The 25,971-nt window shown below is 36.1% G+C and overlaps 4 protein-coding genes across 10 annotated transcripts; 2 read left to right on the top strand and 2 right to left on the bottom strand.

The window, feature by feature from the left end:
• Positions 1-79: 79 nt before the first annotated feature.
• Positions 80-3,948, top strand: LOC106442415 (mechanosensitive ion channel protein 8-like). Its single transcript, XM_048776675.1, has 6 exons — positions 80-1,161; positions 1,257-2,381; positions 2,616-2,739; positions 2,826-3,119; positions 3,188-3,390; positions 3,482-3,948. The coding sequence occupies exons 1-6, from the start codon at positions 494-496 to the stop codon at positions 3,768-3,770; spliced, it is 2,703 nt and encodes a 900-aa protein (XP_048632632.1). The 5' UTR covers positions 80-493; the 3' UTR covers positions 3,771-3,948.
• Positions 3,949-4,147: 199 nt separating this feature from the next.
• Positions 4,148-7,731, top strand: LOC106444243 (mechanosensitive ion channel protein 7-like). Its single transcript, XM_022716663.2, has 5 exons — positions 4,148-6,396; positions 6,500-6,623; positions 6,698-6,991; positions 7,072-7,274; positions 7,360-7,731. The coding sequence occupies exons 1-5, from the start codon at positions 4,847-4,849 to the stop codon at positions 7,661-7,663; spliced, it is 2,475 nt and encodes an 824-aa protein (XP_022572384.1). The 5' UTR covers positions 4,148-4,846; the 3' UTR covers positions 7,664-7,731.
• A 117-nt stretch (positions 7,732-7,848) lies between these two features.
• Positions 7,849-18,407, bottom strand: LOC106439823 (multidrug resistance protein 2-like). 6 transcript variants are annotated; one of them, XM_048776679.1, is made up of 15 exons: positions 14,629-16,740; positions 14,432-14,555; positions 14,028-14,263; positions 10,032-10,144; positions 9,793-9,915; positions 9,468-9,688; positions 9,319-9,394; positions 9,133-9,219; positions 8,967-9,047; positions 8,840-8,872; positions 8,691-8,744; positions 8,569-8,610; positions 8,419-8,497; positions 8,270-8,340; positions 7,849-8,187 (listed from the first exon to the last, which is right to left on the bottom strand). In XM_048776679.1, exons 3-15 carry the CDS (start codon positions 14,116-14,118, stop codon positions 8,095-8,097), a joined length of 1,164 nt encoding a protein of 387 aa, XP_048632636.1. In that variant the 5' UTR covers positions 14,119-14,263; positions 14,432-14,555; positions 14,629-16,740; the 3' UTR covers positions 7,849-8,094. The 6 variants fall into 6 exon arrangements, with proteins under 6 accessions (XP_048632636.1, XP_022572385.1, XP_013736805.1 ...); XM_022716664.2 differs by lacking the exons at positions 14,028-14,263; positions 14,432-14,555; positions 14,629-16,740 and adding exons at positions 16,751-16,855; positions 17,313-18,407; XM_013881351.3 differs by lacking the exons at positions 14,028-14,263; positions 14,432-14,555; positions 14,629-16,740 and adding exons at positions 16,751-16,862; positions 17,313-17,927.
• Positions 18,408-19,329: 922 nt separating this feature from the next.
• Positions 19,330-25,463, bottom strand: LOC106439824 (transportin-1). 2 transcript variants are annotated; one of them, XM_048776674.1, is made up of 30 exons: positions 25,128-25,463; positions 24,558-24,845; positions 24,399-24,491; positions 24,232-24,309; positions 24,069-24,149; positions 23,901-23,951; positions 23,708-23,793; positions 23,497-23,563; positions 23,349-23,405; positions 23,233-23,262; positions 23,099-23,158; positions 22,898-23,011; positions 22,714-22,827; positions 22,544-22,642; positions 22,272-22,472; positions 22,103-22,174; positions 21,902-22,012; positions 21,579-21,662; positions 21,301-21,408; positions 21,120-21,221; positions 20,951-21,013; positions 20,800-20,874; positions 20,644-20,715; positions 20,444-20,568; positions 20,317-20,368; positions 20,158-20,226; positions 20,039-20,098; positions 19,887-19,963; positions 19,714-19,808; positions 19,330-19,537 (listed from the first exon to the last, which is right to left on the bottom strand). In XM_048776674.1, exons 1-29 carry the CDS (start codon positions 25,302-25,304, stop codon positions 19,763-19,765), a joined length of 2,712 nt encoding a protein of 903 aa, XP_048632631.1. In that variant the 5' UTR covers positions 25,305-25,463; the 3' UTR covers positions 19,330-19,537; positions 19,714-19,762. The 2 variants fall into 2 exon arrangements, with proteins under 2 accessions (XP_048632631.1, XP_013736807.1); XM_013881353.3 differs by having other exon boundaries at positions 19,330-19,963; positions 25,128-25,462.
• Positions 25,464-25,971: the final 508 nt, after the last annotated feature.

The raw sequence follows: 25,971 nt of genomic DNA, 5'->3' as shown, positions 1-25,971 counted from the left end.
GTATATGTATTTAAATACATTATGTCAATTATTTATGAAATGTTAAAAATAATTAATATAATAATTTTCAATTAATTTATGTGTATTTTCTCACAGCTGAAACGGTGAAACCTATTACATGTGTCACAACTGACTCACACGTTGACACTTCGTCAAGAAGAAGACCATCCAAACTTGAATGTAATTGCCCCAAATTATGTCAGTTTTTTTGCTATAATTAGTTGCTATATTGTATCTTCCCTTATTATCATTTCACGAATTAAATCTGTTCCACAAATTTTTCTTAATAATAAAAAAACTTGAAGAATCGCATATTTTAAGGTAATTCAGTCAATCTAAAGCTTTCCAAATTTCAATCAAAGTCTACGTCCCATGAAATTACACGTAAAGCTTCTTTCCAAACAATGTAAAGTTTTGTGCCATGCATCATAACAAGCGCCGAAGTTTATGTTTCCTTGTCTAAACATTTGTAATTTTGTTTTTTTTTTTTCCGATGAGTTTCAGAAACTCTTTCAAATCTCACAGCACGTACAAACAGATACGAAGCCCCGGTAATCAAAGCGAAGCAAACCCTGAGAACCGTCCGATTCTCCATGACCACGATCACCACCTTGGCATGGCCCACCGCAAAACAGAGAGCTCTCGTTCTAGCCTCGACGACGGCCGAAACGCACCCCTGGAACGAGATTCCAGCTACAAGTTCTGGCAAGAAAACACTGGAACTTCCGAGGAGCCGGCACGAACCAGCCTTAAAGATCCGACCACTATTAATCGACAGAGCGGGACACTGAGCGACAGCTTCAACTTCGGATCAGGGAAGCCGCAGCCGCCTATGGAGGAGCCAAAGTCTGGAGGAGAACATCGACAATGGGGAGGTAGAGGAGAGATCACACTCGACGTGGATCATGACAACGTTGACGTAAGTCACCAGACACAACCAACCCCTACATCAACGGCTCGTTCATCATTCGACCCGGCGAGGGACTTACGAGTCTCTTTCAACGTTCAAAAAGCTGGTATAAACTTCGTCGGCTCGGTTCCATCTTCGTCCACTACTCCAAGGTCCACTACTCCTTCGTCTTGTTGTTCGCCCAGAACAATGAGGACGAATCAAGAGTCCCATCAGCAGGAAGAAGAGGTTGTGAGATGCACATCAAACAGGTCGTTTCAAAAGTACTAATTAACTAAGTATTACATGTTGTAAAAAAGTTTTTTTGAGTGAATAAATTTAACATTCTTTCAAAAAAAAAAAACAGGTCGTTTCAGAGGAAAGCAGAGCTTGTTTCAAGAACCAAGACAAGATCCAGGCTTCAAGATCCGCCACCCGAGGAAGACTCATCGTACTCTGGATGGCGATCGGGTCAGTTAAAATCCGGTTTACTCGGGGATATCGATGAAGAGGATGATCCGTTAGCGGAGGAAGATATACCTGACGAGTATAAGAAAGGGAAACTCGACGCTATAACCTTGCTCGAGTGGCTTAGCTTAGTGGCTATAATAGCTGCATTAGCGTGCAGTTTATCGATTCCTTCTTGGAAGAAAGTGAGAGTTTGGAACCTTCATTTGTGGAAATGGGAAGTGTTCCTGCTTGTTCTTATATGCGGGAGGCTGGTCTCTGGATGGGGAATCAGAATCGTCGTCTTCTTCATCGAGAGAAACTTTCTTTTGCGGAAACGAGTTCTTTACTTTGTCTACGGTGTCCGGAGAGCTGTGCAGAACTGTCTCTGGCTCAGTATGGTTCTTATCGCTTGGCGTTACTTGTTCGACAAGAAAGTACAGCGAGAGACGGATAGCAAGTTTCTTCCTTACGTAACCAAGATCTTGGTGTGTTTCTTGTTGAGCACTATCTTGTGGTTGATCAAGACACTAGTGGTCAAAGTTCTCGCTTCTTCGTTCCACGTCAGTACTTACTTTGACCGGATTCAAGAAGCTTTGTTTAACCAGTACGTGATTGAGACGTTGTCGGGTCCTCCCATGATTGAGCTGAGCAGGATCGAGGAAGAGGAAGAGAGGGCGCAACAAGAGATTTTCAAGCTGCAGAACGCAGGTGCTAAGTTACCGCCTGATCTCTGTGCGGCTGCGTTCCCGCCGAGAAAGAGCGGGAGAGTGCTGAATCCGAAACTCTCAACGGTCATCTCGAAATCAGCAGCTGATGGTGGAATCAGCGTGAAGCACCTTCAGAGTATGAATCACAAGAACATCTCAGCTTGGAACATGAAGAGGCTAATGAAGATTGTGAGGCATGTTTCGCTCACCACGTTGGACGAGCAGATGCAAGAAACCACGAACGAAGATGAATCCACCCGACAGATACGGAGCGAAAAAGAAGCTAAAGCAGCTGCAAGGAAGATTTTCACGAACGTGGCTCGACGCGGTTCAAAGTCTGTCCAAAGTTTCCTCTTTTTCTTACAAAGTTATCCGCACTGAGGATCTATCAACTAGAGAAACTCTGAAATGAGTCTCTCTAGTTTTTCTAGAGACTCTACTATTAAAATATTATTATTTTTAGTGAGAAACTCTAGTTGAGAGATATTCAGTATGGATGACCTGCATTTTTTAATTTATAATCAATGTTGAGCTTCCTAATAATCTTCTATATTTGAATGAAAAATTAGGCACATTTACTTGGATGATTTGATGAGATTTTTGCGTGAAGACGAGGCGGTGAAGACAATGTACCTCTTCGAAGGTGCACCAGAGACAAGAAAGATCAGCAAATCAGCTTTGAAGAATTGGCTGGTAATTTTTAATTTCTGCAAAGAACTTTATGTCCTCCTAGATTCTCTCTATATATATATACATATCTGTTTGTTGACTTTGAGTAGGTCAATGCTTTCAGAGAGCGAAGAGCTCTTACCCTGACACTCAACGACACCAAAACAGCTGTGAACAAGCTTCATCACATGATCAATATTGTCACTGCCATTGTCATAGCTGTAATATCGCTTGTACTTCTGGAAATCGCATCCTCCAAAATACTTCTCTTTGTAAGTTCACAAGTTGTACTACTGGCCTTCATCTTTGGGAACACGGTCAAGACTGTCTTCGAGTCAATCATCTTCTTGTTCATCGTGCATCCTTACGATGTTGGTGATCGCTGTGAGATTGACGATGTACAGGTAAAACCAACAAAACGTGACACATTTTAAAGTGTGCAGGTAGCTAACGAAATGTTGATTAAATACAGTTGGTGGTGGAGGAGATGAACATACTTACCACAGTGTTCTTGAGATATGACAATCTGAAGATTATGTATCCGAATAGTCTTTTATGGCAGAAATCAATCAGCAATTACTACCGCAGTCCAGACATGACTGATACAATCGAGTTTTGTGTCCACATTACTACTCCTCATGAAAAGATTGCAACGATCAGGCAAAGAATATCAAAGTAAAAAAAAAACAAACATTTGGTCTTTTAATGCTTATTATACTTTTGAAAATACATTGTGCTGATCCTTCTTTTTAATGGAAATGCATAGCTACATTGACAACAAGCCAGAGTATTGGCACCCATCAGCTAAGATCGTTGTAAAGAACGTGGAACAGTTGAACATGGTAAGGTTAGTAATTTGGCCAGATCACAGGTTTAATTTCCAAGACATACTTGAGAGATGGGCAAGAAGATCCGTCTTGGTCGAAGAAATAATTAAGATCCTCCTCGAACTCGACATTGAGTACCGGTTTTATCCAATGGGTATCAATGTCAAAGCAATGCCTACAGTTGTCTCCAGCAGAGTTCCACAAGGCTGGTCGCAAACCCCTGCTTGAACTTCATGAAGAGACCCTACTGCTTTTCTTTTTGCCTAAATGTAAGCAAAAGCAGTAAACAAATTTTGTAACCAAGATACAGTAGTTAGTTTCTAAATACCAATCATTAACCATCTATGACTCTACTCTTACATGTGTAAGGAAACAATTGTATACTATTTTGCACAGTTAAGGCTAATTTCATTTCCATCCACTGAATCATTACAGTTTAATTTGACATTTTGAAGATTAATATTTCACCTTTTGGCATGTGATACCACAAACACCAACCCATGAATCAAATCTTGCATGTGCTTTTAGGATGAAGGAAAATCTATAACCTCTTGACTAATCACACACTTAAGCCTAATCTCATCCAACCATTTAATAATTACTAATAACAAGAAATTGTGTCAAATTTTGTTACCTTCTGCTTCTAATCTATGAATTACTGTATTCATATCTAACATGCATTATAGTTTCTTACTGAGTAGAGCCCTGAAGATCCAATCAGCTATGGATTCTAAGATCATATCATGGTGATTTATTTCTGAGTATAACTGGAGAAAAAATAAACCACCGAAGTCTAAGGTTTTTTATCTCCTCCTTAATGACGTGACGAACAAGGGAAACATGAATAAAATGTCGCAGGTACTCAAGGTATTCAATGAATGACTAAGAGAAGGTGTTGTGTTTAGGTGCTAAATCTTATTAAATGTGCCAACCCTAATACTACAAAAATCATCATCATACCAAAATAGAACGTGATATGTGCAAAAACATTGTATTAAATTTAGTGATCGTTAGTCAAAACACGAATTAATTGCTATATTAAGATTAATCCAACTCATGGAGGTTTAAAAACTCGTAAACACATCACAATTGTTAATACAGTTGAGTAACAGAGAATCAAAAAAGATCATAATGCGATTAAATACAAATAAAAACTCGTAACTCTTCTTTCAAACTATAACGTAAGAAAACAAAACAATGCATCATCACAGATTCAGAAAGCTTCCAAGTTTATGTTTCTAAAACATTCTTGATATGTTCATGTCTTTTCTCTTTCTTTCACCTTGTTTTGTTATGGTTTTGCGATGGATTTGCGAAAACCCTTTAGCTCTTATAGGTCTTACAAAAAGATTATAAGCACACAGAGCGCAGGCTCCAGCCTCGACGGCAACAAAGCAGACATGGAACGTGACTCCAGCTACACGTTCTGGCAAGACATTGGAACCGATGACCACACGCAAGGCCAGAAGAGCGGTAGTTTCGATTTCCCGCAATACCGCGATGAGATTACACTCGATGTGGACGACGAGGAAGCAGCGGAGGATATCACCAACACACCAGCCTCGGCGTTAGACGCGTCGAAAGTCTCTTTCAAAATCAATGATTCTTCAGGTTCGGTCCGTTCTCGTACGTCTTCCACTTCTTTTTCCTCGGCGACAATGCGGATGAACTTAGACCCGCAAGACCAGGACGAAGAAGTAGTTGTGAGATGCTCATCGATGAGGAAGACAGAGCTCGTCTCTAGGGCGAAAGCAAGATCAAGGCTGATAGATCCTCCACAAGAAGAGGAGCAGCAGTATTCGAGTTGGATGGGGACATCAGAACAGCTAAGATCCGGTTTACTTGCGAGACAATCAAGTCTCGAGGAAGAAGATGATCATTCATTAGCTGAGGAAGATGTTCCTGAAGAATATAGAAGGACAAAGATGGACGCTATCACGCTGCTTCAATGGCTGAGCTTGGTAGCAGTGGTGATACTACTAGTGTTGAGCTTAGGGCTTCATTCATGGAGAGACACGACGCTTTGGAAGCTTCACTTGTGGAAATGGGAAGTGGTGTTTCTTGTTCTCATCTGCGGGAGGCTTGTCTCCGGGATGGGAATCCGAATCATCGTCTTCTTTATCGAGAGAAACTTCCTTTTGAGAAAGAGGGTTCTTTACTTTGTCTACGGCGTGAAGACGGCTGTTCAGAACTGTCTCTGGCTAGGGCTGGTTCTCATCGCGTGGCATTTCTTGTTCGACAAGAAAGTAGAAAGAGAAACTCAGAGCGACGTTCTGCTTTTGGTGACCAAGATCTTGACGTGTTTCTTGTTGAGCACCATCTTGTGGTTGATCAAGACGTTGGTGGTTAAAGTTCTCGCCTCTTCGTTCCACGTCAGCACCTACTTTGATCGGATTCAAGAAGCGCTGTTTCATCATTACTTGATAGAGACGTTATCCGGACCGCCGATGCTTGAGCTGAGCAGGATCGAAGAAGAGGAAGAGCGAGCGCAAGAAGAGATCTTCAAGATGCAGAAAGGAGGTGCTGATCTATCGCCTGACCTATACTCAGCTGCGTTTCCGCCGGAAAAGAACGGGAGTGTGTCGAACAGCGTGAAGACTCCGATCATCCCAAAGACAGGAACTGATAGTGGAATCACGATGAATGATTTGAATAGGATGAATCAGAAGAATGTATCGGCTTGGAACATGAAGAGACTGATCAAGATTGTGAGACATGTCTCCTTGACGACATTGGATGAGCAAGCGCTTCAAAACACATCTGAAGATGAGTCTATCAGACAGATACGGAGCGAAAAAGAAGCTAAAGCAGCTGCAAGAAAGATTTTCAAGAATGTGGCTCAACGTGGAACAAAGTGAGAGAGAGTCTATAACATTTTTATCTTCTTTCTTTAACGAAGGATTCCTTTTTAAAACCTCTAACGAACTCATATATATATGTGCATGGAAACTAAAAAGGCACATTTACTTGGAGGATTTGATGAGATTTTTACGAGCAGACGAGGCGATTAAGACAATGAGTCTCTTTGAAGGTGCATTAGTGACCAAAAAGATTACCAAATCAGCCTTGAAGAACTGGCTGGTAAATTATTACAACAAGTTTTGTTGTTCAGTTTATGCATTCTGTAATTATGTTCTTGACTTTGGCCTTATTAGGTGAATGCTTTCAGAGAGAGAAGAGCTCTTGCCCTGACACTCAACGATACCAAAACAGCAGTGAACAAACTCCATCACATGATTAATTTTCTCACTGCAATTGTCATAGTGATCATATGGCTAGTCCTTCTTGAGATTGCCACTTCAAAGTCTCTTCTCTTTTTAACTTCACAAGTTGTACTCTTAGCCTTTATGTTTGGAAACTCTCTCAAGACCGTCTTTGAATCAATCATTTTCCTCTTCATTATTCACCCTTATGATGTTGGTGATCGGTTGGTGATTGATACTGTAGAGGTAATTTACAAAAGAAAAAACTAAAATATGAAATGTGGTTTTGAGTCTATTTACTGAATCTTAAATGATCAAACTTGCAGATGGTGGTGGAGGAAATGAACATTCTCACAACAGTGTTCTTGAGGGCTGATAATCTGAAGATTGTGTATCCGAATATTCTTCTATGGCAGAAAGCTATCCACAATTACAACCGTAGTCCGGACATGGGAGATGAAGTGCAGTGTTGTGTCCACATTACTACTCCACCTGAAAAGATTGTTGCAATCAAACAGCGAATCTCAAGGTAAAAAAACACATTATACCTAAATGTTATAGACAGCATAATGACAATGATGATGATCTCTTTTTTTCTTTTTGGAAAACTGCAGCTACATCGATAGCAAGCCAGAGTATTGGTATCCGAAAGCTGATATAATTGTAAAGGATGTGGAAGATTTGAACATTGTGAGGTTAGCAATATGGCCACGACATAAGATTAACCACCAAAACATGGGAGAGAAATTCACAAGAAGGGCCTTGTTGGTTGAGGAGGTGATCAAAATCCTGCTTGAGCTTGACATTCAGTATCGTTTTCACCCGCTTGACATCAATGTCAAGACAATGCCTACGGTTGTCTCAAGTAGAGTTCCACCTGGTTGGTCACAAAACCCTGATATACAGGGTAGTAACTAGATGAGTTGGTTTTATGCCTAAGTGGATAACCATACTATATGGGTGTTAAAGTAACAGTGGTATCTGAAAGAGAATGAGAGACATTAAACTATATTTTAGTAATGAGGGTGTTGTATATATTAGATATATATGAAATGCTAATATTTTATGTAGCTTGATTACTTCCATGGTGTTTTTTATCAATATAAGATAACAATAAAAATAGAGATTTTCATAAGATTAGACACACAGAAAACCTCTGGCTTTTAGACAAAATTATATACGGTTCTCTCTTGTGTTCCTAGTCATCGATGAAAACCCCAAAGAAAGGCTGCAACAAAATAAAGCTTGTATTGCTGACATCATGCTCTCTTGTTTCCTGAAATCATTTACTTGTTTGCTACACAATCAAGAACACTCTCTTTATATACTTAATTAGTGAGTTCCTGTAATCACACTTCCTCCCTCGAGCAGTTGTTGATTTCTTTGTTCAATTGTTGAGGAGGTACATCTTTTATCATTAGGCTCTGCAAGAAACCAATCATCTGCACATGGATGAAAAGTTTGGGTCATCATAATTCATAGTCAATGGAATCAAAGTACTCATGAAGGATGAAATGGTCACACCGAAGACAAGGCGATGCACAGAAGGCTGAATCCAGGGAAATAAAATGGTGCATTGTTGGAGAGGAACAACGCTGTACAAATTAAACCAATATATATCAATAGACTAAATGAAACTTAGCAGTAAGTTGTGTACTTGCGGCTTCACAAACCTGTCAGTGGACTGAAAACAAATGGTGCCACAACTTTCCCAAAAGATTTCACTCCAGATATGCATCCTTGCACTTTTCCCTTCATCAACTCAAAAACATAATTCACAAAACCAACACTCAATCCTTACAACAATATATACTAGTTCTTACCTGTTCACCGGGTCCGGCTTGTCTTGAAGCAATACCACAAACCTATAACCAAATTGTTTAGACTCAGTTAAGTAGAAAAAAACACCACTGTTAAGGACTAATGATAATGTCAACATTCTTACTGATGGCATCACAATTATGGCTCCAGGTACAAACACAGTGGTGAGATACGGAACCTGATGAGACATTAGAAACAAAAAATCAAAACAAAACATAAAATCATACTGAAATTTGAACATTGACTCAAGTCACTTAGTTTCGACCCACTCACCCATGGTGCCCAAGAAATGCTGACAATGGCCATCTGCATCAGAAACACATGCACACGTCTAATTACATGCCAATATCAATTATTTAGGATTTCACGAGAAATTAAATAAAGAAAAAAACATGCTTACATTCATGAATTCCATAAAAAGACCCGTAGATAAAAGTTTGCGTTCTCCAATGCTAGAAGCAAATCTTGGCAATACAAAAAGCTGATAAAAATACATTTATTTAAATCATGTTGTACAAAAAATATTGAAGTGTTATTTACTCATAATATCACTCGTAACTAATTACTTGAGAGATAGACCCAACGATGGTAATCAACAACAGGAGATCAGCAAACTGATTCTTGTCAAAGCCAAAACGCGCTTTCAGAAAATACTGCATAGTTAAAAAAAAATTCATATGTTTTTATTAACTAGTTGCTAATAATAAATAGTAAAAAAATAAAAAATAAAATGATATATATATGAGCTAGACCAAGAAAGCAGACTGCATTCCACTATCTGAGAAACTGCTGAAGAATGTAACAACCAATGCTTGCACGAATATGGTACTGCAATACAAATTCAGATCCATCAATATATCTAGAGTGATATATACACACAAATGCATGCATTTAAATATACCTAGTTTTCATCAAGAATATCATATCTTTCAATGAAGATTGCTTCTTGTTAAAGACACTTGTTTTAATAGTTGTGTCATTCAGAATCGGCTCTTCTAACATCGTAACCTCACTGCTAGCGTGGTCATCTTGATGATGATCACCAACTTCATCATTGTTTATCCTTTCCTTTAGGAAAATTCTCATGTACAACAGACCAACAAGAAACGATATAGCTGAAACCTAATTTATCCACACAAAAGCATGTCTCTTATATTTTCTAGAAAAAGTTCGATTGATTAGATTTTGAAGCACATGAGGGTTTGACCCTAAAGAAGACACCATACCTTAAAAATCAATGCTACAGGTAGAAATCGAGCAACTAATGTTCCGCAAAGTCCAGAGATCACTTTGATACCAGCTAAAATGCTAAATGCTGATATTCTTGTTCTGTCGTGAATATTTTCTCCCTGAAAGTTAAAAATGAAATGAAGTAGAATGACACAATTGATATAATTATTATACTAACAAGTAACAATAATATTACAACTTAAAATAAATCATAGGAAAAACAGAGAAAAATTACCACATAAGCAAAGGCGAGGCAGTCAACGGCACCTTCGCATACCAAAGCGGTCAGAATTTTGATTATGTAAAACAGGTAGAAAAAATGCGTATCCCTTCTGTAGCCTAATATTACTGAGAAAAAAAATATTTTCAGCCGCATAATCTTGATTTTATCGTCATATCATGAACTATTCAAAAATAATAAATACGAAAAACCGGTTCAAGTTGGGTACAGTTTTTGTTAAATACCCAAATAATCTTTCATTGTGGGTTATTTTGGATATCAGTTTGGGTCAGATGGTACCCAAGAACGAAACTAGTAACCAAAGTATCCATACATCTAATCAGAGTTTTACCTACATATACATACTTAGCTTTTCATACATGTAACAACGATATATAAATTTTCTTTGAGTTTATAAAAAACATTAATTTGGATTATTCTAACAAATTAAAATTATATGAAAAGAAAAAAACCAGAACTGTTGTTTACAGTTTTTTTTTTGTTTGGGCCTTGGAATCAAAATGTTTATTATATACCTTCTTCTACCTTCACGAGGCTTGATTCCGCTTCAGTGAGCCAATTATTTCTTGATTTTACTATGTTCGTGGGTTTTGCAAATCGTTTGTAGCCCTTGGATATATCTGGCTAGTGTCTACATGCATTGTTATTTGTTGGTATTTTAGTGTAGAAAGAAAAATCTTTCAATTTGTTTAATCCTTAAAGGTAGCAATTGTGACAGTTTCACTTTGATTTCAGTAGTTGTGACAATTTCTTGGAAGCTACTATTTTGTGTTCAAAACTACCAAACACTTTTCTCTTGCATGTTAGTCATTTTTAGTCGCATTTCAAGTGAATATTAAGATGGTTACTAGGTTGGCAGGGTGACAAAGCAGTGCTACTTAGAATTGCTGTTTATAGCTAATTGTTCATAGTTGTTCCTTCCTTTAATATACTCCATTCTCATGCTTTTTTTACAGGAGGCGTTTAGGATTGCTGTCTCAACAACATTGAAGAAACTGTACATGAGTGAAGAGGCTATTGTTACTCCAGCTAATAGTGTTATTAGCCAAGTTTTATATTAAAATTGTTGATATGTTCATTTATGAAATATAAGTTTGAAGTTAGATCTTTTTTCATGATTGAACATATAGCATAATTATAAAGTATAAAACATTTGAGTAGTCTAAGTATGTGTAAATATGTGAACAAAAATAATTAATGAAATTGGTTTGTGAAAATCGGTTTTGGCTAATACACACGAAATGAATTATATAAAAAAATGAAGTATAAACCACTTGGATTAGTATAAGTTTTTGTAAATATGTTAAACAAAAATAAAATATGCAATTTGTAAATGTATTGTGATAAAATATGAAATTCGTAACTGTTTTTGCGCAAATCTGTGTTGGTTTATACATACAAAATTAATTATAAAAACTGATGGAATTTGCAATCCGGTTTGTGCAAGTCATTTGCGGTTTACTCCCATGAGTCAATTGACTTGCTTTATTATAAAGCATATAAGAGTATACTCGTATAAATATTTAGATTTTGAACTATTCAAAAATAATAAATACGAAAACCGGTTCAAGTTGGGTACAGTTTTAGTGTCAAAATATCATTCTAAATTAATAAAATAGATGTACTGTTCAGTGGAATACCAACATTGGATTACTAAAATTCAAAATCAGAGAAAATGGGTAATGGTCCAATTAGTTTTGTTTTTATTACAGAAAAGGAAGATGGTCAAGTTTTTGGTATCTGTCTTTTAATTAAATAAAAATGATGGTCCAGCTGGAGTATATTCGTATCACGTTCAGAATTTTTTTGATGTACCTGTAGAGTTTCGGTTTGATTCTTTACGATTCGGTTTTCAATTTTTCAAAATTGATAAATATCTAAAAAATTAGATAGAGATTCGCATATTTATTATCCAAAATACATAAATATCTAAAACTCGTAAGTATCTAAAAAAAAACTATAAATCTGAAATATAAATAATATATTTGAAATACTAAAAATATACTTGAAAATTCATAAGAAACAAAATATACATTTCAATTATTTTTGTAATATCTAGAACCGAACTGACACTTACAGATAAGGACATATATGAACCATCAAGAATTTTTTTATAATTTATATATAAAAAATTATCTTTTTATTTTTTTGACAGTGAAAAAGAGGTTTGATAACATTTTTTTTCATTTTAAGTATTTTTTCTATTAGATTATTGTAATTTGACCAAATATTTTAATTATACACTATTTAATTATTCTCACGCTAATATAAAATTGATAATTTATTTTATTGTTTACCAAAATTCAAGATTATAAAGAAATAAAAAAATAATAGAAATATATTTTAAATATTTAATTTATTCACAACTAAAAATAACATAATTTTTTGTTGTTTTATTATTTTTTTACCATTTATTATTATTTTATTTATAAATTATATATTTATTTAAATTTTAAAAATATAAAATGACCAAATTAATAAGAAGAAACTGGAGTACAATATATATTCTACTTAAAACCTTTCACAATCACAGAAAAACACAAAATATTGTAGTAACACTAATTTAATAAATATTTGGAACTGAAAATAGATCAAGATTAACTTATTTCATTTCACCATAGAATATTTTGTTAGAACAAACAGATGTTAGAAAAAAAACTAAAAAAAAATTATGAGACAAAACAATCATTCGAACATAAATGATCGCTATCAAGTATTATCACAAAAAGCCAAAAAAGGAATTAGAGAAAGAATAATCATTGGAAGAATAAAGTCACCATGAAACAAAAAGACACGTGCATAAAATATTGGAAGGACAACCACCATCTAAAAAGTAAAAAGCACCTCACAAATTAACAAGCATATACAAAGCATCTATGCTAGCAAAGAAACCAAAGCTCCAAAAGACTAACTTCACACATCTACACCAAAAAACGCAGAAAAAGAAAAAAAATAAACTGAGTAAAGGAGAAACCTGAAGTAGCAAATATGGCAAAAATAAAGAGAACCACCAGAAACGTGATCAGCGATGAAAGGTGCAACGAGATGAGAGAACAAAAAAAGACAAAATGAAATCAACAAATCATAGAGCCATCCTCGAGTTATGAAAAAAAGCATAGAGGTCAAATCACCAAAAATCAGATCTTTATTACCATGATGAGGAGAGATTATCGGCGGTAAACCAACGACGAAGAAGACAACATCAAAGACAACTAAACTCTGACCCAACCCAATGAGATATAGTTTCTATCATTAGCCAAAATCTAAGGAAGATACCAAAATAACCTACAATGCCATAAGAAATAAATGCACAACTGGGAACTCATAAGCATGATCTATAACAAATATCAGATAATTTCACAGAAAAAGAATGTGAAGAAAAATAAGAGCACGGAGGTGAGTCTTTTTCCAGTGATGGTGAGAAGTACTGCACACCAGAAAAATAAACGAAATACATAGATGGTGACGGCTCAAAATCAAAATATTAGGAGAGTGCAAAAAAATCTGAAAAGAGTAATATTCAAAAATGTGAAAAAATTAAAATACAACTTTGTCGCTGAAACCGTTAATCTTAGAATCAGCAAATGCCTAAATGCAAAGTTATTGAAATACACACAACATCACATTATTAAAAAGACACATAATATATTAATTTATTACCTAGTACTACATAACACAATAAAACACCAAATAATGGTCTTCACAAATAAAGACTGGCCACATAATCACATCATCCAAAAAAATATATTTAACAGCTATAAAACAATATTCGCACGGATACCCCCTAGTATATTATATAATCAATCTAAAATGGAAATAAGATTCCAAGTACAAGCTGACTAGAATAAAACTACCCAGTTTCTTAATTCTCTTAAACTAGCTTTGTTCAACCCATCACCTCGGCATATATCCCTGGTCTGGATCCAAAATCACCGAGCATCGGTTACCATTCTAAACTATCATTGATAACCACAGAAACATGAGATTCACCTCGTTGACTCGGGTGCTGAGAATTCCCATGTTGTCTCTGTAGTAGCTGGATCCCGATGAACTTGTCTAAACTTGTAATCTTCACTGTCATTTAAGTGCAAGATGATCAAAAAGAGATAACGGGTGAAGGACAATAACCATGAGTGGCCGTAGACCCGACGGAAACACACACTTTTGCCTCCCAAAAGCAGGCCTCACCTCTAAGCTATACATCGACCGGACATAACTCTAACGACCTGCAGAAAATGTCACCCAAGCAACATTATTGATAGCAAGTCAAACAACCCACTATTGAAACTTGGAATTGAGCAAGACACAAATGTGACACCGCCACGACAGTGACGAGATCATGACGCCATTTACCGGCTTTGAGAAACAGATAAATGTGATTCGTAGAAGCTAACCACCAGTGGCGACGGGAAAATCTGAATGAGGGCCCGAGATTTAACCCTCTTAAAGAAAAGATGCTGCTTTCTTCTGCATATACCAGTCAGTGACGGAAGTAGGATATCCAATTACAGAGGATTACTGAAAAACAGTCATAACGACCATATTATAACATAAGATTATACATTGAACCTCATATTATAACTAAACCAACCTGAGTTAGCTCAAGAAAGATCCGAGTTCACTGTGATCTGATTTGAGCTGAGGGAGTCACGTCATTTTGACACCCCTAACCATCATAGAAGTCCGTCAACCTATCCCCATTGGAAGTGCTCTAATTTCCCAGCCCCAACAAATACTGTCTATCACTATGTCATTTAATCCAATGAGAGAACCATGTTTCTGTTATGTTTGTATGTACTATTTAATTTATTAATTTATGGTAATTTATTTGCGTTATTTAAATGTGATAAATACTTTTCATTTAAGGCAATTTTTAACGGGGTCTCTCTTTAGTCCCCCATAATCTTCAACCTCCTTTCCTCTGCGTTTCTACTGTTGACCGGTGTGTGGCGGCTCTCTTAGCGCCAGTGTCGGTTCTAATCGGTTTCATTTCATTATTTTCATGTTTGGCTCTTCAGGTTGTGGTTGTGTCTTGTTTTTGTGAGGACAGGTTTTTCCCCAAATTGATTTCAAAGTCAGATCTAGAATGGGTTTTGAAGATAAAAATTTTGGATCTGCGGATTCACGGTGTGGCTTTGTCAATAAAGTTTTTATCTTTGTTTTTCTAAACTAGTTCCTGGTAGATTTGTCGATTTTGCAGTTTTCCTTTGCTGTTGGTATGCTTTCTTTTTACAGGTTTCTTTTTTCTTTTTGGAGATGACTGTGGATTCTTTTCTAATCTGTCTTATGCCATTGATGGCCCGCGCTTATTGTGACATGGATTGGAAGGGATTGGCTTCTAGATGTTTTAGCAGATCTTGCAGAGATTTGGTTCTTGAAAAACTTCATACGTAGGCGTTCAACAGTCGTGATCGACTCAGCCACTTCCGAGATGTGTGGTATCTATAGATGATTCTTATTTGTCGGTAGTTGAAGTTATGGTTACTCGGTTCTTGAGGTGTTTTTCTCTTTGGTCTAGAAGGAAGCGAGTTGCGGTGGTTTGGCCGAGGGCATTCCCGTTAAACATAGTTCATATGTTCTCCATAAGTTCAAGATAAATTTAAGGTTGAGACTATTGCTGATAGTTTGAGATTCTAGTCATTTTAGTTCAAGGTCTAAATGTTTAAGTTTTTCATATGGTTTCTATGGTTGGGATTTGCTGCATGTATGTTGGGTTTTAGTTTCTGGAGATATTTATGTTTCTGCAGGCTTAGGTAACTGAGGTTGTTCAGTTCTTTATTTCTAATAATATCAGATGATAAAATAAAAATACCTTTCATTTTTAGTCAATTTCAGATGAAACTGTAAAAGACTGATTTTCTTCTTTTTTTTAGAGAAAGGTTTATTGATTTTTTTTGTGTTTTTTTTTTAATTTTGTAGAAAAAAAGGGTTAAACCCGGATCTATTAAAAACACAGACCTAATCTCCAGGTGGGAGGTGCAACCCACAGATGGATCCTCTCCCGGGTATTCAAATGGGCCGTAAGCATGGATCCATATCCGCGTGGCCACATGTGGAGCTAATAATTTTGCACTAGAGGAGAATCGATCCCTGGTCTGGACCAACAGGGCAACTCTTCCTCTAGTGGAAACCACTAGGCCACCACAATGTGGTTTTTTTTTTAATTTTTCTGTTGTGTTGTCATTAAACTAAAGGAAGGAACGATGATGAACAGGCGTGCCAATCGTTGTAGTGGAGCAAAGCTTTTGTTTCTTCCACGCGTTTGTTTCCTAATAAATTACACATATCATATTCGTCGTGTGTTTTGTTATAGTGAAAACAGACATCGAATTATTATTATTTTTCTCTGTCAGTTTGTTAATGCGTCTAAAGCATCATTATCGATACATAAAAACTTTCTTAAAAGTATCTTACATAGTTACATATATATCGTCTAAAGCATCATTATCAATACATAAAAACTTTCTTAAAAGTATCTTACATAGTTACATATATATCAGTTGTTGAAATTTACTTATAAAATGTTGAATCAATTAGAAATTGACATATATTATAGAATTTTTAAAAAGGTTAAAAATTTCCTGAGAAAGGTAACGTATCCTTTTTTTTCTCCTTTTTTTTTTAATTTCATTATATTAATGTGGAAAAAGCGGTCAATGTGATCCTCTAAAATGTCTAACAAAAGAAACGTAAAAGGAAGTGTGAAAACTGACCAGGAGGAAGAATGGAGAGACACATGGGAAGAGTTAGAATTGCTTTAGTCCCATATCTGTCTGATAGATTCCCAATTACTGGCATCATTACCATAGTCCCCAAACCTATTGCCTTCATCAATAGCCACCCATCATCACTCAAATACTACTACTTATCTGTTTATTAAATCGCTTAAACATATTCGAATTATATGGCCGAAACAATATAATAAAAAATAAAAATTAAAAATTATATGATATTTTCTTAGGAAAATCATAATTTAAACCAAGTCTATCAAAGAGACAACAAATATTTTAAAAATCATTTGCTTTTAAAACAAATTCAATTATATGAGTAATATGTTCTCATTTTCAAGTTTAGAGACATCCTAAAGAGACACATAAATATATATATATATATGGAAGAATCTGACATTTTGAGTTTACGCAAAGATTTTAACAGAAAAAAGAGAAAGAAAAAAAAACTTTAAGAATCAAGAAATTTAGATGATTTTACCAAAAAGAAAATCAGATTAAGAGAAAGTAAAGGTAGTAACTAATATATGTTAGCGAAGGTGTGTACCACTTGTTGGAAACCGGTGAGGTAGACAGCGAGAGAACATGAGTCGTCTGGTCTGGAGCAAACGGCGGCGACGGTTACGTCAGTAATCACAGGTGCTTCCATGAATCCGGCGAACCCAGAGAGGAACACAATCGTCAACATGTGTCTCAACCCTACAAACCCATCCTCCATCACCACCAATAAACCAAGTAAAGTGTTTAAGATTTGTTTCGATTTTCCAAAAGGAAAAGAGCTTGTTTAGTGAGAACTAGAGAAGATATGTTTTCACAAGTCGGCAGATACTTTTTTGAGTTTTTTTCATTCTATTCTTTACTTAAACAATTCGAGTGAAGCATGATCACAGCAGATTGGTAAGGACATTTTGGTATTTTGCGGACTCCAGCCAATCAGTCACTATCTCGTGTTCATTTACGTTACGCATTGCTAATTATGTGACATGGTGTAAGAACTATGATCGACATGAAGTTAAGACAAATGGAAAAGATTTATAGTACCTGTTTCAATCAGTTTAGAGAAAGAAAAAAACTTAGATTTGATTATCTTGCAATACTAAAAGGGGAATATGGTGAACAGAGAGTATGTCCACATCAGCATGGAAATTATAACCAATAAAAAAGTGTTATTTTGCCATGTCACTATAAATGCTTTCTCAACTAAAAAATCAAAACTAGGCTTTTCATGTAGTTTCAAAAAATTAACTCTTCGTCTTCTTCGCCTCTCCATTCACGTTGGCTTAACTCTCTCCTTTTCACCTCCTCTGAACCTCATTTGAAACGTCACCTTTCCACATTCATGAATCATAATGCTCATTATTAGCTGCAACAATAATGGCTATTCAATTCTTGCCCTTCCCTAAAACTTATAGCTTCATATACCTCTTCTCCAAATCTCTTCGCTTAGACTAATTCTCCACCTCAAAATAATCATCAATTGAGAAGGGAGTGGAAATCAATTGCGATTTACAATGTTAGATTCTATGGTTTTCATATATTAACTTGGAAACTTAACAAAATGGTTTTTTTCTTCCGGATAAGAATCAAGCGTTTCTTTTTTCGGGATAGTACCACGAGAATGGAGACTCAGTTTAATTTAACGACGTCAAATTGCTGAAGATGCAGCCTGAGGTCTGGTGAACCTTATTCAGTAATGATCTTCTTGCTAAGCCAATATCCATATTATAATTTTGTTTTAGTTTGGGTTATCTCTGTAATGTGACACGCTGTAAAGAGATCATCTTCTACTCAATAGTAACTTAGTATCAATGTTTTTAAAACCGGACCGGATACCGACTCGATAAAGCTACTGGTTAGGTGGTCGGACCGGTTCAACCGGTCGAACCGGATTTTCTATTTAAAAATAAATAAATCTAAATAATCATATATTTACACTATATAGATCTAAAATGTAGTTCTAGATATAATATGTTCTATGTTCCCTTTTATTAATTAGATAATAAACAATGACCATAAGTTTAGTTATATATACAAATGAATACTATATCAACTAAAACTGATTAAAAAAAATGAATGACCGTTTAAATTACATATTTATTTATTTTTACAACTAAAAGTCTTAAATTTTATGAATATAGAAAAATGAGAATAAAATATGAGAGTCAAAAAAATTTTTTTTTTTTAAAAATTCTTAAAAAAAGAATCAAGAGAAAACTAATTAAATAGCGTAAATAAAAATTAATTATGAAATATTATATTTTAATAAAAATTGCAAATACATTAATTATATGTTTATTTCTATTGAACCGGGTTTTAAAATTGAACCGGGTCACCGGCTTTACCGGTTTTTAGCCGGTTTCACCGGTTTATCTCAAATCCGGGTTTTAAACCGAACCGGACTCGGCTTCTTTAACGAGTCACGGTCGGACCAGTTCGACCGGCCGGTCCGGTCCGGTTTTCAAAACCTTGCTTAGTATAGATTAGTGTGTAAACTGATTTTTAGAAGAAGACCCATAGAGTTGAGTTCCAAAAAAAAAAAAGAAAAAAAAAGAAGACTCATTGAGAGATTTAAATATAAATGCAATAGAACATTTGTAATGAATATTTGTCGTAATACTAGTGTCAAATAGAGTAACCAAACTCAGATGAGCATGATGGCAGAAGACAAAACACATTCTTTTATTGGTATCCACTAATCCACATGTCCAATAGTTCACCAAGTTGATGCACAATGAATATTGAATCTTCCTTAAGCTCCATCGGTTTAGAAATCTGATAGCCAAAACTGCTTTAACCTTCCATAAAACGTTGCCCACCAAAGATAAAGGACGAAGAGTTGATGTAGTAACAGAAAGTATATATATATATATATTTTTTTTTTGATCGAGTAATAGGAAGTATAGAAGACGTTAAAACCATGTTATCTGAAGAGCCCCACCCACACATACCAAACTCTGTACTGTTTCTTTTCTCTTGTGACCTTTCTGCCCTTCCATCTTAATTGTGTGTCAAAAGCGCCTTCTGCTCATCAAGCTCAGTGAATCTATTTGTTGTTTGCAATGAATAAGATAGATCAGATCTTTCTCATATTTGAGAGTAACCGGTGTACAATCATTATTACACTTGGTATCTCGAAAGCCTTTCTTTTACAGGAGGTTCCAAAGCAGACCAACATTCCGCCCATGAGTTTCCAAGCATCTGAAACCAAAAGACGTTATTAATCATCATCAGATTAGGAGCATAGTTTACGAGTTTATACTGAGCACAGCTTACGTGTTTATAGCCGTTCAGAACTTGGGAGACTTCGTTTTTGACGTCCTCGTTTCTTATTTCCTGTGATAAAAAAGTTGTCAACCAATTGTTCCAACGAAATTGACTTTCTGTTTACTTACATGCCAGCTTGCAATGGCTTTGCATATGAAAACAAGTGAGCTGACACCTCCTGATGGATTCACTTTAACCTGAAATGTAAGGAGAACACTCGGTAAATATCAAACTTGATTTACACGTTCCAAATAGAAAGTAAAGGGTAGAGAGAGAGAGAGAAATACCACTGCACATAATCCTCTAAATGCCTCTTCTTTCTCAATGTCATCACGTACCCTAAAAATAAAGTATAATACGAAGAAACTGTTATATGGAGCAGACGTTGGGAGTTGTACAGAAAGGTTTACTAACATTGACAATGCCAAGCACCATGGCTTCATGAAGTGCTCCATGTGAGGTGCAACGAGGTCTGGACGAATCCATGCTAGTCTCCCCAAAGTAATTGCACTGTTCTCAACTAGTGACTTATTAACAGCCTATTTTTACAAGAAAGGGTTCGTCAGATACCACAGTTGATAGAGTCGGAAACGGCCAAGAGGCTCTGGAAGTACCTCTCCATGCTGAAGAATCAGGCCCAGGGAAGAGACAACGTTGGTCACAATTGGTGAGACTTCTTGACGAACCTGAAACATTCGAGTTCATATTATCATTCACGAGTTTGCCCTTAACCCAAAAACTTCAAGCTTTCATAGCAAACATAGTATTACCTTGACTGCTAATTCTCCAATGGCCCAACAAGCATTATTTGCGACAGAAAGGTTTTCTCTACTGAGGTTTGCATTCTGTTACAAAGCATATAGATATATGATCAAATACAAAAACAAGAAGAGATAGTCGGAGTAAGACTTGGATACCAACCAGTTGCTGGCTTGCAATTTCAAGGAACTCAAGCAGACGAGGTTGTAGGTAGGCCGGGAATACCTGTCAGAGGTAGCCAAAACTGCATTATTACACTCATATAAATAGCAGAACGCCATCGAAATTATAGCATATGATAACCACATAACTATGGAATAAGCAAGCTTACTCTTGCAAGATCACCCATGAGGGCAAAAGCACTTTGTCTGACATCAGAGGTTTCATCCATGCAACACTTAAGAAGCACATCTCTTAGGTTACTTTGTGAAATCTGGGAAAAAAAATGGCAATGAAATGAGATATTATGAACAGAAAACTGAGCGAGTAAAATATTGTGAAAAGGGAATAACCAGAGACTCTATCCCACTGCCAAGTCCTTCAGCAAGTCCAGAAAGTAAATCAAGAGAGCAAACAATGAATTCTCTATCGTACTGAGCCCCAGCAGAAGCAGGATCAACCTACAAACAACACAACCAAGCTTTCATCAGAGAAAAAAAATACACATGCGTCCAATTTGAAGAACTGTTCCTATACGCACGCCTGTGATGCTTATAATGGGTAAGGAAAACTGGAAAAGAACGTTCTATTTCTCCAATGAGATGAAAACATCAAAAGTTCTGAATGAAACCTTAGCCAGTTGTTGTAGCTGGATGATATCCATACATCTCTGGAAAACAGGCTGAGCAAATGGAGCGAACCCAACACCCAAAGCCTGAGAGATTGACAACATAATTTGTTATAGACTAGACATAGACAGTTCATGCTGCATACTGTCTTAGATTCCCTCAAGATAAACTTGTCTGAAGTTAAATGTTATCTCCTACTACTCCTAGTAATTTCAGGCTCAACTAATCTTATGCCAATGAAAGAAATTTTGGCCTTTTTTAGCCGACCAACAACCGACAAGACTTTACAGATATTATTAGGAAGGCCTTGACAAATAGCACATACCTGCGAAATAGACGTGAAGCATTCCAGCAATGGAAATAGATCTTTGTCTGAATTTGAAAGTTGTTGCCACTTTGCGACCAGTGGAGGCATCAGAATTTCAAGATAAGCAGGCTGCAGTATATGGAATAAAAATACAATATTTAAGGAGCTAAAAATTTATTAGAACAAACTAAACTTAGTCAAACCCAATCGTCGTCATACCTTATTCAACTCTTCTCTAACCGAATCTGCCAGTGTTCCAATAGCATCATAAACAATTCTTAAGTTCCGCCTCTGTACATGAAAATAGTGTATAGAAACAGTTGTTTGAAGTAGTAAATAATAGCCTGTCACAGAGATTTATTCTGGCAAAGAAAGGATATATAACTACCTGATACTTTCCAAAAGCGCACATTAGATGCTGCAGTATTACTCCTAGGTGTGGCACTAACTCTTCAGCGGCATCCTCTTCAACAGTTGCAAAAGCTGAACAGGCAGCCTCCTGGACCCGCTTGTTCGTATCCAAGAGTCTGCGGAGAAGACCCATAAGAACTTTCTCAAACTGTTCGTAACCCTTTGGATTGCCAGTTTCCTAGAAAACAAAAAGAAGTAAGTCATCTTAAGACCGTTTTGAAGCATGGAATCTTCTGTTTCAAATCATACCTGGATAAGATACTTGCCAAATCGAGAAAGCGTCCAGCAAGATATGCTCCGTATGAGAGGGAACTTGTCATCTAAAAGAGGAAGAAGAAATGCTACGATCTGCAAAAATAAGGCACTAGAACATCAACGTACTTGAACTGAGCGATAATGCAGAACAAAAACGAACTTGCCTCAGACAAGTGAGGGTAAAGACCGTTAAAGCAGCCTTCAGCAATAGCCCCAAGGGTCAAAACAGCAGCTTCCCTTTCTTTCCAGGTCTCATCACCAGAAGTTGATATTTTCGCCTGCAGCTTGGAAGAACATGGTTTAGCTAATTGTATTCATTTTCAAAGAGCGAGAGACAAAAGCATATACCTGAATAAGAGGCATGAGTGCTGGAAGGATTTCATCTCCAAATACATTAGAGAGAACGTCAATAGCTGCTGCACTGCACTTTCTTAAATTCCAGACGTTAAACGAGTCATCATCCTATACCCAGAGATAGTCATTAATTAATTGTACACACATACTCAACATCTATATATCAAATAATACTAAAAGAAGTAGCTTACGTACATCGTCATCAAAATACTCTGATCCATGAAGCCTTGATGTATGAAATCGAGGTTTCAAATCCTGTAGGGGAAACCAAAATTCGTGAAAATAACTTTCTTAAGAAAAATTAAAGTGCAGGGAACAAACAAGTGCACCTGATCTCTGTCTGGTTGAGACTCATCTTCCTGCAAAAGTTAACAGCTTCTATAAGATTTTATAATTCACATTTATACAAAGTGTGACAAAACATATAATATCAACAGAAAACAACCTCCGCATCCAAAAGCGACTCGTCGTCATCTGCATAAGCCATGTTTGAGAGCAACACCTGAAACCGATAAAAAAAATTACATAAATTTCAAACTACACCTGCAAGTGCCCAAAAATTACAGAAGAAAAAGGAGAAGGTATCACTATACTGGAATAAGTCGTGGTAGTAACTCTTTTAAATTGTCCGGCGGAAGCTGAGCGTCACAGTACGCAGACCTGCGAAATAACAATATAGCTTTTTTTTTAAACTGAGGACAATGATGGAAAATAAAGACAAATAAAATTTTACCAAATGAGAGAAAAAGGTATAATAAAACAGTCATCCATAGAGCAAACAAAAAAAAAAGACAATAACACTACCAAAATTCACATGCTTCAAGAGCGACTTCTTCGTCAGGGTATTTGTTGACTTGTAGCATGTATTCCATTACATTCCTGAGATGTGGCTGAAATAGACAAAAACGGTAGAAGAAAGGCACGAACTAAGCATAAGAAGTGACGCTTAAGAGTAGATTTGAAATAATGTGTATGTTAAAACCAAAATGAAATATACCTCTATAGACGAGGGGAGAACTTCCGTGAGCTGCACAAATGCTGCGCATACCTTTTAAACAGAAGAAGAGTTATTATACATTATTAGCAAAAGAACTTCGAAATGAGATAAAAAAAAAAATCTGATAGAATCATGTATAATCAACATAAGATTAAATAAGTGACTTACTAATTTTCTGACTTCTGCTACAGGATCATTGGCAAGGACAAACAGGCCCTGGAGGTACTTATCCATGGAATTGTACAAAGCCTGCAAAACATAATCCACCGTACTTCATAAAACGAAAAAATAAAAAAAAAGAATTATTGTAAATGGTCTTCTCAATACTTACAGCAGGCATAATTATGACATATTGGTTCACACACCCTAGGGAAAGCTTCCTCAGCGAAGCATGTGGCGATTGGAAAAACTGCTCAAACAAATGGTAATCAATCTCACAGAAACCAATCCATCAATAAGAGAATAAATTTAGCAAGTACGAATATGAGAGATGTTCACCTGAAATAGCCTAGGCAAGAAAATGTTGATAGGGGTGGTTTCTGCTAAACCAGGCACTTCTGAATCCAATACATGTGGGATATCCTCACAAATCTGATCGATAAAACATGTTTAATATTACAAAAACTCTGAAAACCAAAAAAAAATAAAAATAAATACCTTTGACAATGCATCCATTGCACCATCCATGTGATTCAGATCATTGCTGTCTAAACAAGTTACAAGAGCTGGCAAAAGCTCAAGCCATCCAGAAACACCATCTATATTAACAATTTCACTGATGATAGTTCCAACCGTTGTCCGGATATGTCTGTCCACTGCTCCCAGACAAGGCAGCAGCTCCGACTTGATGTACTTTCGGTTCTCTTGAGCCATGGATGAATATCCACCTTTCAAATTGTTTTTCAGCAGCAATCCAGCAGCTTGGCGAATCTCTACTGACTTACCCTGATGCATCATAACATTACACATCAACAGAGATATATAAAAACCTCAGGCTAGCCTTTTGTCATTAATTACAAAACAACCAAACTAAAGTTCAAAACATCAACTATTAATATAAAAACCTAAGGCTAGCCTTTTGTTCCATTACAGAACACCAAAAAAGTTCTCTAACGACAAAGACAATCCGACAGGCAAATAAAAGTCTCAGGCTAGACATGTCTCTAAAGAAAGTCAAGTCGTCTCGGACAAGAAGAGACAGACAAATGTCAAGAAACGGAGAAGAACCTGAGCGCGGACGAGGATGAAGACGAGATAGTTGTTGAAATCGGGAATCTGGGAGAAGTGCTCAAGTTGCTTCCAAATCTGAGACTTGTCAACGGCGGCGGAGGAAGGAGAAATCTGTTGCTCGAGAAGAGCACAGATCTCAGAGAGGCCATCCTCTCGGGGCTGCCAGACCGCCATGATTGTCGTGGGGGAAATGGTCACTCGTGTGAGGAGAAGAATATATGATTCTTTGTACAACAATAAAGCACAGCAAAGTTTTGAAAAAGACAGTGGAGGAGGAGGATGCAGAGAAAGACCCTCCCCTCCCCCTCCTGAGTTGGGTTTAAAATTCTTTAAAAAGTTTCTGTTATGGGCTTTTTATGACTTTTGCTAGTATTTCTTTTCTACTTTTTAATACAAAATGACAAATCTTATATATTAAAATAGAAGTCATGATTCATGTGTGATTTTTTTTAAAATGGACTTAATGAACCTATTCCTAAAAAATCATGTTACATTTAATATCTAATTTTATCATTTAAATTTTGGGCCTACAAAAATTTTTTATTGGGCTATCAATAATTAAATTTAAACAATAGATGATTCATTGGATTTATATATAGTATAAATAAAATAAATATAATTTAATATTGTAATACTATACCTCATGTTGAATATTTAAATATTTTTCGAAGTTAACTTTTAAAATTATAAAGATTTTTGTGTTAAATAACAAAAATCATATTATCTAACAATGATTAATCTTTAATACCTTAAACCAATGAAAACAAATTTTAAACTATATAGTTTATTTTAAAAACTAAACAAAAATTAAATGTTTAGTTATTTACTCAATAATATAAAT

Source organism: Brassica napus, chromosome A3, assembly GCF_020379485.1.
Source record: "Brassica napus cultivar Da-Ae chromosome A3, Da-Ae, whole genome shotgun sequence".
Lineage (NCBI taxonomy): Eukaryota > Viridiplantae > Streptophyta > Magnoliopsida > Brassicales > Brassicaceae > Brassica > Brassica napus.
This window is presented reverse-complemented; position numbering and strand designations above follow the sequence as displayed.